This window comes from Salvelinus sp. IW2-2015, unplaced genomic scaffold (genome assembly GCF_002910315.2).
Source record: "Salvelinus sp. IW2-2015 unplaced genomic scaffold, ASM291031v2 Un_scaffold16339, whole genome shotgun sequence".
Classification (NCBI taxonomy): Eukaryota; Metazoa; Chordata; class Actinopteri; order Salmoniformes; family Salmonidae; genus Salvelinus; species Salvelinus sp. IW2-2015.
The window spans coordinates 248,667-266,181 of record NW_019957542.1 but is presented as its reverse complement, the minus strand read 5'-3'; the positions used below and the strand labels follow the sequence as shown (position 1 = coordinate 266,181).

Sequence of the window (17,515 nt, the reverse complement as noted above, 5' to 3'; positions counted from 1 at the left end):
TAATTCGTACCATATCACAAACATTGGCACACACACACACATATGATAACAACCGTAAGGCTCTCCAGAGGGTAGTGAGGTCTGCAGAACGCATCACCGGGGGCAAACTACCTGCCCTCCAGGACACCTACACCACCCGATGTCACAGGAAGGCCATAAAGATCATCAAGGACAACAACCACCCAAGCCACTGCCTGTTCACCCCGCTATCATCCAGAAGGCGAGGTCAGTACAGGTGCATCAAAGCAGGGACCGAGAGACTGAAAAACAGCTTCTATCTCAAGGCCATCAGACTGTTAAACAGCCACCACTAACATTTAGCGGCCGCTGCCAACATACTGACTCAACTCCAGCCACTTTAAAAATGGGAATTGATGGAAATTATGTAAAAATGTACCACTAGCCACTTTAAACAATGCCACTTAATATAATGTTTACATACCCTACATTACCCATCTCATATGTATATACTGTACTCTATATCATCTACTGCATCTTGCCATCTTTATGTAATACATGTACCACTAGCCACTTTAAACCTGTCTCTTATACACATCTAGATGTGTATAAGAGACAGATGCTGTTCTGTACCACCACTCATTCATATATCTTTATGTACATATTCTTTGTCCCTTTACACTTGTGTGTGTGTATAAGGTAGTAGTTGTGGAATTGTTAGGTTAGATTACTTGTTGGTTATTACTGCATTGTCGGAACTAGAAGCACAAGCATTTCGCTACACTCGCATTAACATCTGCTAACCATGTGTATGTGACTAATAAAATTTGATTTGATTTGATTTGATATACACTATACATACACATGGATTTAGTAACGTAGATATGTGGTAGAGTAGGGGCCTGAGTGCACACAGTGTGTTGTGAAATCTGTGAATGTACTGTAATATTTTAAAATTGCCTTAATTTTGCTGAACCCCAGGAAGAGTAGCTGATGCTTTGACAATAAATAATAAATAATAAATAAAAATACAAAAATACATGAAATGGATGATGAACATCCACAAATTAATACATACCATGTATTTCAAATCGTTTGATACAATTTTATTGTTTTGTATTAGAAGTCATCCAAACAAACACTATCTTCAATAATTTCTGGTTGGTTGATTGGTATTCTCTGTTCAGTGTTGGAAACCTTTCTCCAGGAGTTTTATGTAACACTTGAGCCAATTTGTTCTGAGGTAAACAGCAAGCTTAAGAACTTCCTGGTGCACTCAACTCGGCTAGAAATCACATACAGATTAGAAGGATGTTCCACCATCAATCCTTCTCTTCCAGTGGTTTTCCTAACATCAATCTCCTGTCTCCATTATGGCTGATTTAACTGTTTCCTGGCCGTAACTCCCAGAATGTGTCCCAAATGGGACCATATTCCCTATATAGTACACTACTTTTAACCACAGCCCATAGGTGTGTGGTCAAAAGTAGTGCACTATGTAGGGAATAGTGCCATTTGGGACATAGACGTAATGTCCCGATGCTTTGGCCCAGGGGTGGAGTTGATCAATGTATACACTGACTGTCACCCTCAGAATAACCTTAACGAGGCTAAATACGGCCAGGGTTTATCGTTAAGGCTGGAGTAATCCTGTAGTCCTTGGCTCAGCAGTGAAAGTCCTGACCTGAGACACAAAGGGGTTTTCCTCACTTAAACATCAGCAGGACAGACCCTGCAGCTTATACACACGGAGAAGCAATGTAGGATCCTCAAACTATGTGTAAGTAAAACAGCCATAATATGAATATGCTTCCTTTATGTCATTTGCTATGTCATTTGCAGAAAATCTGATTTGTGTGGATGTGAACGTTTTAGTGGTGGATTTGGAAGGGATTTGCATTTAGTGCTATTTGTGTTGACAGGAATCGGTAGGCAGCAGAGCTCAGGAGGTTGTCATCTATGATGCATTTAGACATATTATGTCCCTGCAAAGTCATAGTCMTTTAGTTTTGTATTGTACATGTAGAAATGTAGAAGCCAATTACAGTTAATTCAATTGACATACTGTTTTTTTGCTTACTTACCCTGTTAAATAATAAGCTATTTCTAGTTAATGTGCATGCCTTAATTCTACAAAATCGCATTTGGAAAATATTTTCGATATTCAAAATTGGAATGCCAGTTGAGTGTAGTCTCCCATATCAGGGAGATGTTACAGTTGAATCTTGGTTAAGTAAGTAAGCCTTGACTGAGGAATCTCTAGGGCAGAATCTCCTGTTTCTGTAGCGAGAAGCAGCTTGATGAACAAGTACAGAACGCTAGTGAATGTCGGTTAAAATGTACGATTTAATGTTAATTATCTAATTAGCTGGCCCCTATGACATCTCTGACCTTTCTCTGTGATTGAACCGCGAAAGGAACAGGGTCAGGGATAACCATGAGTGAAGACACTGATGGACTGGCAGAGCTGGCAGAGCTGGACTCTGAGCACAATGCAGAGCTGGCTGACATGGTGGCCGCCATGAACGTGGCATCCAACCGGATGACCCCTCCCAACGGCCACCGAAGGCCCCTTGCACCAGCGCGCCGGAAGCTGTCATTGTCAGACAGGAAGCTATCATTGCAGGAGCGATCAACCCAGCCGCGAGAGGCTCGACAGCCCACCATCGAGTCCAAGCGGGTGTCCATTTCGGATTCCCAGGTCAGAGGTCAGGCCTGTGTCCCAAATGGAGGTCAGGGTTCTGTCCCGAATGGCACCCTATTCCTTATATAGTGTACTATTTTTGACAAGGGCCCATAGGGGAATAGGGTGCAATTCGGGACGCAGTATATGGGGGATAGGGTGCCATTTAGGACCCATCCATGAAGTCTCAAAAGAAATAGGCATGAGCCTAAATAATGTGTAGTCAATGTGCATTATCCCACCACCAAATACCCTTCACTTTGTCTCTCCCTAGGATTGTATCCAGCTCAACCAATACAAGTTGAAGGATGAGATTGGAAAGGTAAGAAAGGAAAAGTTAGAATAGATGCTGAATTTTTTCTGACAAGAGAAAACATTGTTTCATAAAGAATTCTTGTGTAATAAGTCAAAATGATTCTGTCAGACTTTCTTCTTTTTCTATTCTAGGGCTCATATGGTGTGGTGAGATTAGCTTACAATGAAGATGATGAACAATACTATGTAAGAATCTCTGCACATATTCTGCACAGAATCTCTTCTTTATCATCTCCTTTGTGGGAGCAGAGAAATGTACAGTTCTGCAACTCTCTGTTTTGGCCTTTTTGACTATTATACTATAGGAGCAAACTGATCATGTCTTTCCTTGCGTAGGCAATGAAAGTTTTTTCAAAAAAGAAGCTGATGAAGATGTGTGGATTTCCTCGTAGGTGAAAATGTTCCTTTTAAGTCTTTAGTATGTGGTTTGGTACTGGTATGAACATGAACTGGTGATGATCACCACTATATATAATGGCGGTTGGTTATAGGACGCCCCCCTCCTCGAGGAGCCAGCACAGAACAGGGACTGCCACCCAAACCCCTGGGGCCACTGGAGAGAGTCTACCAAGAGATCGCCATCCTGAAGAAACTAGATCACCTTAACATTGTCCATCTGGTGGAGGTGAACATATTGACATACATAAGTGGAAGATTTAAAAGGTTATTTTAGTTCATTTACATTTAGTTTTATTCATTTCAGAGATTTACACTTTCCAATTGTAGGTTCTTGATGATCCTGCTGAAGACAATCTCCACATGGGTAAGTATGCATTCATCATGTCAGTGCACTGAATGGTGATACAAGGTGTTACATGGTAAACTATGTTTTCTGTTGTATCTCCTTGTACTAGGTCCATAGTTTGTATATTATAATACTCTATCCAGTTTGATTATTACATAGAAACTAATATGACTAGTCATTTCATTCTCTGTTTGTTTATTTTCTAGCCTTTGAGTTAATGCCAAAAGGGTACGTTTTACTCCTTTCTGAAATATACTGTATTACATTACATTATAACACTGGTCCTTTGTAGCTCAGTTGGTAGAGCATGGTGCTTGTAATGCCAGGGTAGTGGGTTTGATTCTTGGGACCACCCATATGTAAAACGTAACCACGCATGACTGTAAGTCACTTTGGATAAAAGCATCTGCTAAATGGCTTATATTCTTCTTATTATATTATACTGTATATAACACTTAAATTATGAATTTTGTTATTTATATATAACTCCTCCAGTTACTGAATTTGGTGAATATAAGGTATCCATTTTTAAGGGATATAAGATACCAATGACAAGGTTCAGGCATTGTTAGTGGTAGGAAGACCACTGTTTGGAAGATTATGGTGGTGATGCTTACTTACCTTTGCCTGTCTCTGTTGCTTTTCCTGGGCCCTAGCCCAGTGATGGAGGTGCCCTCAGACACTCCCTTCACAGAGGAACAAGCCCGYTTTTACTTCAGAGACATCATCCTGGGGATTGAATACTGTAAGTCCTCCACCTGGATTTCGTCTCAAATGGCATCGTATTCCCTATATACAGTAGTGCACTACTTTTGACCTGAACCCTAAGGGCCATGGTCAAARATAGTGCACTAAATAGGGAATAGAGCGCCATTTGGGACGTATGGCCTAATAGCATTCTGCTCAGAGACCTGCAGCATACTGCTAACCCTGATCATGTTTTTTGCAAGACATTGGTTTGAAAGTCACTAGTCAGATACGTTCTGAAAAGACAGGATCAGTTGGTGCTTTGACAGCTGAATGTCAAGACCTAAATCAAATGGGCAATGCTCTTTGTATACTTATAAAAGTTTATCTAAAAAAAGAGAACTAAATCAGTGTTTCCTTTCCTTTTTCCCTGGTCATATTCTCTCTTCCTCCTTCTCAGTGCACTACCAGAAGATCATCCACAGAGACATCAAGCCTTCCAACCTGTTACTGGGAGACAATGGGCATGTGAAGATTGCAGACTTTGGTGTCAGTAACCAGTTTGAGGGGAGTGATGCTCTCCTGTYCAGTTCAGCAGGGACTCCAGCCTTCATGGCGCCAGAGATGATGACTGATCATGAACAGAGCTTTACTGGCAAGGTTAGACACTAATTGCTAATTTATCTAATCAGGTCACTCATCTTTGATTGTATCCTAGAATAATATTTACCCTATGAATATGTATTGCATTGACTGGTATCAAAAAGACTTAGAAATTGACTTGGTATCAAACGTCAACATTTTACTGTACTGTAAAATATACAGCAAGCTCTCTTTGTAAAGTAATGGTCAATGTTCATGTTTGTTAGGCCTTGGATGTGTGGGCCATGGGAGTCACCCTGTACTGCTTTGTCTATGGRAAGGTAGGTTCTGTTATTATCATAATGTACGGTATTCTGCCATGGATTATTTTGGCCAACTAGTTTCTGATTTACTGTGTCAATTATGCTGAGGACTACAACTATTGTTTGATCAACCGTTGCATCCCACATAATAATGCTTTTAAAATAAATACATGTAATGGTTTATGTGGGAAACAGACAGCATGTGTATGCATGTAGCCTATCCTTTTATAGCCGCATTTTAATGCCTTTTCTTCTTCACTATCTTCCTATATCAGTGCCCTTTCATCGATGAATACATCATCGGCCTGCACAATAAGATCAGGAATAGGCCTGTGGAGTTCCCAGACACGTGAGTTCCACTAAGGGACACTATTTACCATGCAAAAACAATTTAGTCTGCTCTCTATGCACCACTCTAAAATATGGGTAGAACGTCACATTATAGCATGTAATAACTTGATAATAACATAGTAATAGTATTGTTTTAACGTTCCTAGCCATTCACTGCTACTGTAGTTACTGTACTGTAGATGGTTCTATTCTATTTGGTGGGTGGTCATCTCAGTCACTATTTGGTACCACAGGCCTGAAGTATGCAAGGAGTTGAAGGAGCTTATTATAAGGATGCTGGATAAAAATCCTGATACAAGGATCACCATTCCGGAAATCAAGGTAAAAGGGGGCAGATCTAGACCTTCAATAGTGCCTATAAAAAACAAATCCTTCAYAGAAACCATCTATGACACTTGAAATTAATGTTTTACTGTCCTGGTAGAGCTGTCTTATATGTGTTGTGGGACGATTGTGTTCCCCCTCCTGTTTGTTGCCAGGAGCACCCGTGGGTGACAGAGGATGGCACTGACCTTCTACCCCTGGAGGAAGAACACTGCACTGTGGTGGAGGTGACTGAGGAGGAGGTCCAGAACTCCATCAAACTCATCCCCAGTCTGTCTGCTGTGGTGAGTCAGTTCACTAGTGTCCTGTCCAGGGGATATACAGCTCTTGTTCTGGCTCGGACAAGGCTAACTTACTAACTTACTCATCTATCACAAATAGGGCCAGGAGTTTTTGTGTCTTAACAAGGGAAAAAGTTTGGGACCTACACCAGGGCCCAGAGGTTTTCCAGGTCAATACACATGGTCAGGGAACATTTTTGTCATAAGGCAGATTGCTACAGTGAATATGTGTCCCAAACGGCACCCTTTTCACAATATAGTGCACTACTTTTGACCAGGGTCTATAGGGCTCTGGTCAAAAGTAGTGCACTATAGAGAATAGGTTGCCATTTGGGATGCACCTCTGACACTCACTCTCCCCATGTTAGATCCTGGTGAAGTCCATGCTGAGGAAGAGGTCCTTTAGTAACCCCTTTGAGTGTCACAACAGGAGAGCAGAGAGGTCTATGTCTGCTCCAGGAGGTCTCCTTGCGTAAGTCCCCTATAAATCCTCCTTATCTGCTTTCTTTATCTGCCGATTTTGGGATTAGGAAACAAACAAAACAAAACAAAGTGACAGAAATACACAGAGTCGGTTAGATATATAGGCTACTGTAAATGGGATTAACACAAAAGAAGCACACATATACAAAATACTGTAAGGACAGGTGTATGGCAGAAGACTGAAGCTACAATGAGAAACATGACATATAGTGAGCTCCAAAAGTATTGAGACAGTGACACATTTTCTGTTGTTTTGACTCTATACTCCTGCACTTTGGATTTGAAATTATACAATGACTAGGAGGTTAGAGTGCAGACTGTGAGCTTGAATTAGAGGGTATTTTATTAGATTTTTTGCATTTTGTGTAACTTATTTTTAAACGTATTGTGTACATAATGTTGCTACTACCGTCTCTTATGACTGAAAAGAACAAACAGATCAATAAAAACGACATTGATCCATCTAATTTGGCTATGAGAAGAGGAGACACAAATACAATATGACATCCATCTAACCTGGGGTAAGAAATTATTGTCCAAAAACAAACTTTCAAGTGGCACTGATCCAAAAGTGATAAAGAGTGAATATACACACTCACTGTGGACATGGCCAATGCTCTCCACTCGCACCAATAAGATAGGCTACACTGTTTGCTAAATTAAGTTGATAATTTTGATAACTAAAAGACAGAGTATTTTGTTTGTCTTCTCTTTACAGCAATAACCATTTGCTTTTCAAACTGTTTTTCTGCAATTGTATTTTGAAATATTGCAATATACAGTGCCTTCGGAAAGTATTCAGACCCCTTGACTTTTTCTAAATTTTGTTACAGCCTTATTCTAAAATGTATTAAATTGTTTATTTTTCCTCATTAATCTACACACAATACCCCATAATGCCAGTTTTTTTTTTTTTTGCTAATTTATATAAAAAACGGAAATATTACATTTACATAAGTATTCAAACCCTTTACTCAGTACTTTGTTGAAGCACCTTTGGCAGCGATTACAGCCTCAAGTCTTCTTGGGTTTGGCGCTACAAAGCTTGGCACACCTGTATTTGGGGAGTTTCTCCCATTCTTCTCTGCAGATCCTCTCAAGCTCTGTCAGCTTGGATGGGGAGTGTCGCTGCACAGCTATTTTCAGGTCTCTTCAGAGATGTTCGATCAGGTTCAAGTCCGGGCTCTGGCTGGACACCTCAAGGACATTCAGAGACTTATCCTGAAGCCACTCCTGCGTTGTCTTGGCTGTGTGCTTAGGGTCGTTGTCCTGTTGGAAGGTGAACCTTCACCCCAGTCTGAGGTCCTAAGCACTCTGGAGCAGGTTTCCATCAAGGATCTCTATATACTTTGCTCCGTTCATCTTTCCCTCGATCTTGACGAGTCTCCCAGTCCCTGCCACTGAACAACATCCCCACAGCATGATGCTGCCACCACCATGCTTCACCGTAGGGATGGTGTCAGGTTTCCTCCAGACGTGCTGCTTGGCATTCAGACCAAAGAGTTCCATCTTGGTTTCATCAGACCAGATCTTGTTTCTCTGTAGCTGTCTTCTTCTCACACACTTACAGTTCAGCTCAGTCAACTACATCCGGGCACACAACAGCTTTGATGACATTGCTAAGTGGTTTATTACATTGTGCCTTAACGAAATATGCTAATATTAATTAGTCCATCATAGATTTTTAGATTTTGTTTCTACAGTATCTATCTCCATCATGTAATGTAACTTTATGATTACATTGCTTATTTACCATTGACGTGCAGTCTTTAACAAACACATATTTGCTGATATTGTCCTTTTCTTGTCTATCTCTTACCCATTGCAGGGACTCTTGGGGGCGACTGGAAACCGAGGTTCATCCTTCATTGAGGTAAGAGCCCTGGTTAAAAGTAGTGCATACTATATAGGGAATATTTTGCAATTTGGAATTGGGACGCAACACCAGTCTTGTGGTAACAGGTTTTTTTCTGGGGTTTGATCACTATCATTCTACTCTATGTGATTCTATTTCTATGGTCTCAGTACTGTCTATTTATGCGCTGCTGAGAGTTGATGTGTATTGGACCTGATTGGTACTGCTGTTCCTGACATGCATGGCATTTAATGCAGTGTTCTTCTTGTCATGACCCTTCCCCCTTCTAGTTGCTTTTAACAACAAATCAAATCAAATTTATTTATAAAGCCCTTCTTACATCAGCTGATATATCAAAGTGCTGTACAGAAACCCAGCMTAAAACCCCAAACAGCAAACAATGCAGGTGTAGAAGCACGGTGGCTAGGAAAAACTCCCTAGAAAGGCCAGAACCTAGAAAGAAACCTAGAGAGGAACCAGGCTATAAGGGGTGGCCAGTCCTCTTCTGGCTGTGCTGGGTGGAGCTTATAATAGAACATTGAACATAAATTACCAGCATGGTCAAATAATAATAATCACAGTAGTTGTCGAGGGTGCAACAGGTCAGCACCTCAGGAGTAAATGTCAGTTGGCTTTTCATAGCCGATCATTGAGAGTATCTTTACCGCTCCTGCTGTCTCTAGAGTGTTGAAAACAGCATGTCTGGGACAGGTAGCACGTCCGGTGAACAGGTCAGGGTTCCATAGCCGCAGGCAGAACAGTTGAAACTGGAGCAGCAGCACGGCCAGGTGGACTGGGGACAGCAAGGAGTCATCATGCCAGGCATGAGGCATGGTCCTAGGGCTCAGGTCCTCCGAGAGAGAGAAAGACAGAAAGAGAGAAAGAGAGAATTAGAGAGAGCATACTTAAGTTCACACAGGACACCGGATAAGACAGGAGAAATACTCCAGAAATAACAGACTGACCCTAGCCCCCCGACACATAAACTACTGCAGCATAAATACTGGAGGCTGAGACAGGAGGGGTCAGGAGACACTGTGGCCCCATCCGATGATACCCCCGGACAGGGCCAAACAGGCAGGATATAACCCCACCCACTTTGCCAAAGCACAGCCCCCACACCACTAGAGGGATATCTTCAACCACCAACTTACCATCCTGAGACAAGGCCGAGTATAGCCCACAAAGAGCTCCTCCACGGCACAACTCAAGGGGGGGCGCCAACCCAACACACAGTAACAAGGCAACAGTAAACATGTTGTCCCCCACGAATGATGCAGAGCCCCCCCCCCTTGGGCCAGTTGGTGACAATTATACAAATGTATGTCGCGTGGATTAATGAGAAAGATAAAAAAACATTTTTTGCCTTGCTGGAAATCAAAACTTGATAGCTCACAATGGACGGGATGTTAGAGACCGGACTCCACTGCCTGATAGGGAGATGCATAGATATAAAACAGGAACAGGACTTATCATGAGGAGATGCATAAAAGAAAATTCTCGCTTTGTCATTGTGGGGTATTGTGTGTAGATTGATGACAATTATTTTTTTATTAATCCATTTAAAAATCAGGCTGTAACGTAAAAAATGTGGAAAAAGTCAAGGGGTCTGAATACTTTCTGAATGGACTGTCGGTACAAAATGTCATGACTGTAGCTCAAAAGGAACTGGAGATATGCTTGTAAAACATTTGCTGGGGGACAAAAAGTATAGTTTCTGGAAATTGTAATAGGCTGAGATAGTAGGTCCATATGGGACACGTGTTGCTCATGAGGAGATGCTTTGCAAGATGCAACAGTATTCAGACCCCTTTGAGTTCTTCACATGTTGTGTTACAAAAGGGGGATTCAAATGGATTTAATAGTAATTTTTGGTCAACAATCTACACAAACTACTCTGTAATGTCAGAGTGGGCAAAAAAGTATATATTCTGTATATATTACATATAGTTGTTGCATAAGTATTCAGACCCTTTTTTAGGCAAGCCTAAATTAGTTCAGGAGTAAAATATTGCTTAACAAATCACATAATAAGTTACATGGACTCACTCTGTGTGAAATAATACGGGTTGACATGATTTTTGAATGACTAAACCTTCCTCTGTCCCTCATATACAACATCTGTAAGGTCCCTCAGTTAAGTATTGAATTTCAAGCACAGATAAAACTATAAAGACCAGGGAGCTTTTCGAAAGCCCCATAAAGAAGGGCAGTGACTGGTAGATGGGTAACAACAACACATCATACATAGAATATCTCTTTAACTATGGTCAAGTTAATAACTATGCTGTGGATTATATATTAAACCACACAGACACATCAAAGATACAGTCGTCCATCTGAACTGAGCTTTAGGACAGGAATGAAACTGCTCAGGGATGTACGGGTGGCAGGTAGCCTAGTGGTTAGAGCATTGTGTCAGTAACCGAATGGTTGGTGGATTAAATCCCTGTGCTGACAAGTTGAAAATCTGTCACTCTGCCCTTGAACAAGGCAGTTAACCCACTGTTCCTAGGCTGTCATTGTAAATAAGAATTTGCACTTAACTGACTTGCCCACTTAAATAAAAAAATTGGTGATGCCATTGGTGGTTTTAAAACAGCTACAGAGTTCAATGTCTGTGACGGTAGGAAACTGAGGATGGCTCAACACCATTATAGTACTCAACAATAATGACCTAAATGACAAAAACATACATCTTGGTTTTAACAAGGTATTAAGGTATCAAATCCCACAACACATCACTGAGTGACTGCCTTGTGTTTATGCATGGTGGTGGCTTGGTATGACATCAGCAAATGCTGGGGAGATTTCCAGGACAAAAATAATCGGTATAGAGCTAAGCACAAGCAAATCCTAGAGGAAAACATGCTTCAGTCTGCTTTACACCAGACACTGGAAGTGGAATTCACATTTCAGCGGTACAATAACCTACTACACAAGGCCAAATCTACACTGGAGTTACCAAGAAGACAGTGAATGTTCCTGAGTGGCCATGTTACAGTTTTGACTTAAATCTGCTTGAAAATCTATGGTAAGACTTGAATTGCTGTCTAACCATGACATTGCYATGACATGACATCTAACCATGACATTGCTGTCTAGGCAGAGCTTGAATAATTTTGAAAAGAATAAAGGGCAAATCAAATAAACTAAAATCAAATCCATTTTTATTTGTCACATGCGACGAGTACAACAGAGCTTACCATGAAATGCTTACTTACAAGCCCTTAACCAACAATGCAGTTAAGAAATAAGAGTTAAGAAAATATTGACTAAATAAACTAAAGTAAAAAAAGTAACACAATAAAATAACAATAACGAGGCTATATACAGGGGTAACCATTAAACCTCTCACTAAAGGCTTCAGTAATACAAAAGTTATACTTAAATCCGAACTGGTTCTCTAGCAGATTAGTAAGAATGTCTCACCCCATGTTCAAGAATGTCCCTTTTCCCCTTTTCCAGATTACAACATCTCACTTTTGGTTATTTGAAAATTAAATAATCTCCAAAATATCACTGTTTTTAAAACAAGCCATAGAAAGTTGGTTGCAATTTCAGTTTAATCCACCAGAAAAGACAGAACAAATAATGCAACAAAAAATATGGTTAAACTCAAATATACTAATAAAAATAAGGTATCATCTTTGTAAATTAGATAAGAAATAGGACTGGTGGAGTTATTATGTCACACATGCAGCTAAAAAAAAATATATGGAAATGTCTGCTCTGACCCAAATTACAACCAACTAATTGCAGCATTACCGCAAAAATGGAAGACGCAAGTGAAAGAAGGAAAAAGTAAGGAACTTGACTGTCGGCCCTGCATTAAAGACAAAAATTGGTTAAAGAAAATTGTGATCAATAAAAAGGTWTACCAATTTAATTTAAGGACCCAAAAAATTGACAGCTGTGCCATATAGATTGCAAAAATGTTCGGTAGAGATTTTTGATGTACCGAATCCATGGCACATTGTCACGCCCTGACCTTAGAGAGCCTTTTTATTCTCTATTTTGGTTAGGTCAGGGTGTGACTAGGGTGGGTACTCTACTTTTGTATTTCTATGTTGGCCTGGTATGGTTCCCAATCAGAGGCAGCTGTCTATCGTTGTCTCTGATTGGGGATCATATCTAGGCAGCCTTTTCACACTTGTTGTTTGTGGGATCTTGTTTTTGTATTGTTGCTGTTGAGCCCTACAAGGCTGTACGTTTCGTTGGTTTCTCTTGCTTGTTTTGTTGCTGGTTATCATTAATAAATATGATTAACCTACCCCACGCTGCATCTTGGTCCGACCATTCTTACAACGACGAGCGTTACACACATGGTGTATGAACTGATACGCAAAACATCTCCCGGATTCAAAACTTAGAATTATTATACAAAATTCTTGCAACCAAAATAATGTTATATATATGGGGGATACAACCATCCCAGCTCTGCAGATTTTGCTGCGAAGAGACAGAATCATTAGATCATTTGTTTTGGTTCTGTCCATATGTAGTTTGTTTTTGGTCGCAGGTCCAGGAATAGCTGAATTGTAACATTTACCTGGAGCTAATTCTGCAAATAGCATTGCTGTCACGATCGTCTTCTTGTGAGAGATTGGACCAAGGCGCAGCGTGTGCAAAATACATCTCTTTATTGTGGAAGAGAGAAAAACACGAAAACGAACACTATACACAAACTAACAAAAAACAAACGACCGTGAAGCTAAATAACGTAAGTGCACAGACAAGCAACAAACGTTCAACATAGACAATTACCCACAAACACATGATGCCCATGGCTGCCTTAAATATGGCTCCCAATTAGAGACAATAAACCACAGCTGTCTCTAATTGAGAACCAATCCAGGCAGCCATCGACATACAAACACCTAGACAAGGCATTTCCCCATTAAACCTACAAACCCCTAGACAACCCAAAACACATACTTCCCCATGTCACACCCTGACCTAACTAWAATAATAATGAAAACAAAGATAACTAAGGCCACGGTGTGACAATTGCTAGGTGATTTGAAAAGTCAGTCAATCGATCGATAACATACAGTTGAAGTCGGAAGTTTACATACAATTAGGTTGGAGTCATTAAAACTCGATTTTCAACCACTCTACAAATKTCTTGATAACGAACTATAGTTTTGGCAAGTCGGTTAGGACATCTACTATGTTTATGACACAAGTAATTTTTCCAACAATTGTTTACAGACAGAATATTTCACTGTATCACAATTCCAGTGGGTCAGAAGTTAACATACACTAAGTTGACTATGCCTTTAAACAGCTTGGAAAATTCCAGAAAAGGATGTCATGGCTTTAGAAGCTTCTGATAGGCTAATTGACATCATTTGAGTCAATTGGAGGTGTACCTGTGGATGTATTTCAAGGCCTACCTTCAAACTCAGTGCCTCTTTGCTTGACATAATGGGAAAATCAAAATAAATCAGCCAAGAACTCAGAAAGAAATTGTAGACCTCCACAAGTCTGGTTCATCCTTGGGAGCAATTTCCAAAGGCCTGAAGGTACCACGTTCATCTGTACAAACAATAGTACGCAAGTATAAACACCATGGGACCACGCAGCCGTCATACCGCTTAGGAAGGAGATGCGTTCTGTCTCCTAGAGATGAACGTACTTTGGTGCGAAAAGTGCAAATCAATCCCAGAACAACAGCAAAGGACCTTGTGAAGATGCTGGAGGTTACAGGTACAAAAGTAGCTATATCCATAGTAAAATGAGTCCTATRTTGACATAAGCTGAAAAGCCACTCAGCAAGGAAGAAGCCACAACTCCAAAACCGCAAGAAAAAAAGATGAAACAAATATAGAACTGTTTGGCCATAATGACCATTGTTATGTTTGGAAGAAAAAGGGGGATGCTTGCAAGCCGAAGAACACCATCCCAACCGTGAAGCACGGGGGTGGCAGCATCATGTTGCGGGGGTGCTTTGCTGCAGGAGGGACTGGCATCATGAATAGATGGCATCATGAGATATGGAAATTATGTGGATATATTGAAGCAACATCTCAAGACATCAGTCAGGAAGTTAAAGCTTGGTCGCAAATGGGTCTTCCAAATGGACAATGACCCCAAGCATATTCCCAAAGTTGTGGCAAAATGGCTTCAGGACAACAAAGTCAAGGTATTGGAGGGGCCCTCACAAAGCCCTGACCTCATTCCTATAAAACATTTGTGGGCAGAACGGAAATAGCGTGTACGAGCAAGGAGGCCTAMAAACCTGAMTCAGTTACAGCAGCTCTGTCAGGAGGAATGGGCCAAAATTCACCCAACTTATTGTGGGAAGACTACCCGAAATGTTTGACCCAAGTTAAACAATTTAAAGGCAATGCTACCAAATACTAATTGAGTGTATGTAAACTTCTGACCCACTGGGAATGTGATGAAAGAAATAAAAGCTGAAATAAATCTTTCTCTCTGCTATTATTTTGACATTTCACATTATTAAAATAAAGTGGTGATCCTAACTGACCTAAGACAGGGAATTTTTACTAGGATTAAATGTCAGGAAATGTGAAAAAACTGAGTTTAAATGTATTTGGCTAAGGTGTATGTAAACWTCCAACTTCAACTGTAATAATACTTTTTGAAAACATTTTTATATTTAATTTACATTCTGTAGAAACTATGAGAATATAAAGGTTCAGAACTTTTGTACAGCACAGTTAAAMAATATATGGCAAATAGAAATAGAAAATGAGATAGATGGGAGGGGTTGAGTTGAGGTGAAGGGTGGGACTAAAAACAACAAGATAACTAATGTAAAGTATACTGAGTCCGTAAAATGTATATAGGTGCAGACTTTTGTGAAACAGCACAGTTAAAAATATATGGCTAATAGAACTGGATGGTCTTCAGAGATAGATGGGAGGGGTTGAGGGTAACTGAAGGATGGGATTAAAAACAAACATAAGTTAACTATTGTAAAATACATTGTGTCTGTAAAATGTATATAGTATGTATAAGCTGGAAGTAGAAGCCTAAGTGTTGTTGTCCATTAGTTCACTCTAATTTGGGGAGGGGTGGTAGGGTTAGGGGAAAATAATAAAGGAAAATATATTGAAAATAAAAATATATATAATTGAAAACTGACAATTACGTTGACGGAAGCTGAAATCTATCTGCAATATAAAAAATATTTTTTTWAAAGAAGAAAAAAAGAATAATGGGCAAATATTGTACAAGCCAGGTGTGCCCAGTGGCGGTTCTAGACCATTTAAACTGGGGGGGCCAAGCTGGGGCCAGTTGTACTGTTAGAGGGGCCAGTTACATTAGACATTATTGTTGTCATCATTTTCTTCACTGCATTGCAGGCATTAGCAGGCTAAAGACCATGTTCATAATTATCATCGTTGCCACTGTCTAATAACGGATGTAAAAAAAGAACGATAGCAAAAATTAGTTATGTAAAATTATTTCATACTCCACATTTAGGGGGGCCACAAGGGGGTCCAAAATTGTTGTCACAGGGACACTGCCCCCCCCCCCCAGAACCGCCACTGGGTGTGCCAAGCTCTTATAGACTTACCAAAGAAGACTCACCGCTGTAATTGATGCCAAAGGTGTTTCTAACATGTATTGACTCAGGAAGCTAATGTCACGGCTGTCGTAAGAACGGGACCAAGGCGCAGTGGATGTTGAGTTCCACATATTTAATTCAGAAAGAGAAACTTAAAACAAAACAAAATATATCAATAAACGAACAACTAAACGTGACTACGTGGTGCACATGCACAAACACAAAACAATATCCCACAAATGCAGGTGGGGAGAAAGCCTACCTAAATATGATCCCCAATTAGAGGCAACGATTACCAGCTGCCTCTAATTGGGAACCACACAAACCACCAACCTAGAAATCTATAAACTAGATAACTCCCCCAGTCACGCTCTGACCTAAACACCATAGAGAACCCTCTATGGTCAGGGCGTGACAGCTGAATAGTTATGCAACGACTATATTTTAGTTATTTCATTTCTATTCATCTTTAAAAAAATTTAATGTGACGGAATCCAAAGGGGTCTGAATACTTTTGCAAGGTATTGTATGTACAACATCTCATCACTGTAGCTCAAACGGTACAGGAGATATGCTTGTTCACATTTTGGAATTTGAGTTGATTACAATAGCGCCTCCCTTGGGCCAATCTGTGTAATTTTGTAAATGCCGAATCTCTATGGCAAGACACATCATTCACCCAAGTTTCACCAAAAGATGTTGTGTGTGATTAACATATGTACAAACGTACTGAGACCGATCCATAGTCGTCCCCCTTGCCCCGATTTCATCATGGGCGACAATAAAACATGTGTTGCCCGCAGGAAATCAAGCAGAGAAGGAGAGTTGGATGGAAACGGAGAAGGAGAGTTGGAGGACCTTACTGAAGATGATGATGCACTTGCAGAGGGCTGCTGGTAAACCTTTTTTTTCCTGATAGACCTGTTTAAATTAGGGGACAGACCTGTTCAAAGCAAACTCTTTGCTGTATCTTCATACGATATGTAATATTAATGTAATATATTTGAAGAGAGATCCAAATGAAAGAGCTCACCCTTACAGTCTTTTAGAAAGATTTGTGATAACTACAGTACAAACCATGTATTAGGTTTTTAACTTTTGTCTTATTCCATCTGCGTGATGTTTGTGTCTGCTGTTAACATAGGGTTTCATTGTCTGTTCATGATGTACTGTACTATATTACTCATAATAGTCTGAATGCCTTTTGTACTATTAGCTCTGTGTTTTCCAAATATTACACCTATGTATTGAACTGAAATGTGGTTGTTACATTGTAAATATGTACCATTCTAAAGAAGTCATTTTTGCATGCTTTCATACAGTTGATGTTGAAGATAATTAAAGGTAGCAAATGAACATTCTTGTTTGTTCTCTGTATGGCTCTC

At 40.2% G+C, this 17,515-nt stretch overlaps 1 protein-coding gene across 1 annotated transcript; it reads left to right on the top strand.

Annotated features, from left to right (window-relative positions):
- Nucleotides 1-1,610: 1,610 nt before the first annotated feature.
- On the top strand, nt 1,611-17,119 carry LOC111982687 (calcium/calmodulin-dependent protein kinase kinase 1). Its single transcript, XM_024146283.2, has 17 exons — nt 1,611-1,738; nt 2,376-2,659; nt 2,916-2,963; nt 3,089-3,142; nt 3,293-3,344; nt 3,448-3,581; nt 3,683-3,719; nt 3,908-3,929; nt 4,358-4,446; nt 4,849-5,048; nt 5,258-5,311; nt 5,569-5,642; nt 5,878-5,965; nt 6,124-6,252; nt 6,618-6,721; nt 8,561-8,605; nt 16,934-17,119. The coding sequence occupies exons 2-17, from the start codon at nt 2,396-2,398 to the stop codon at nt 17,028-17,030; spliced, it is 1,491 nt and encodes a 496-aa protein (XP_024002051.1). The 5' UTR covers nt 1,611-1,738; nt 2,376-2,395; the 3' UTR covers nt 17,031-17,119.
- The last annotated feature ends 396 nt before the right edge of the window (nt 17,120-17,515 follow it).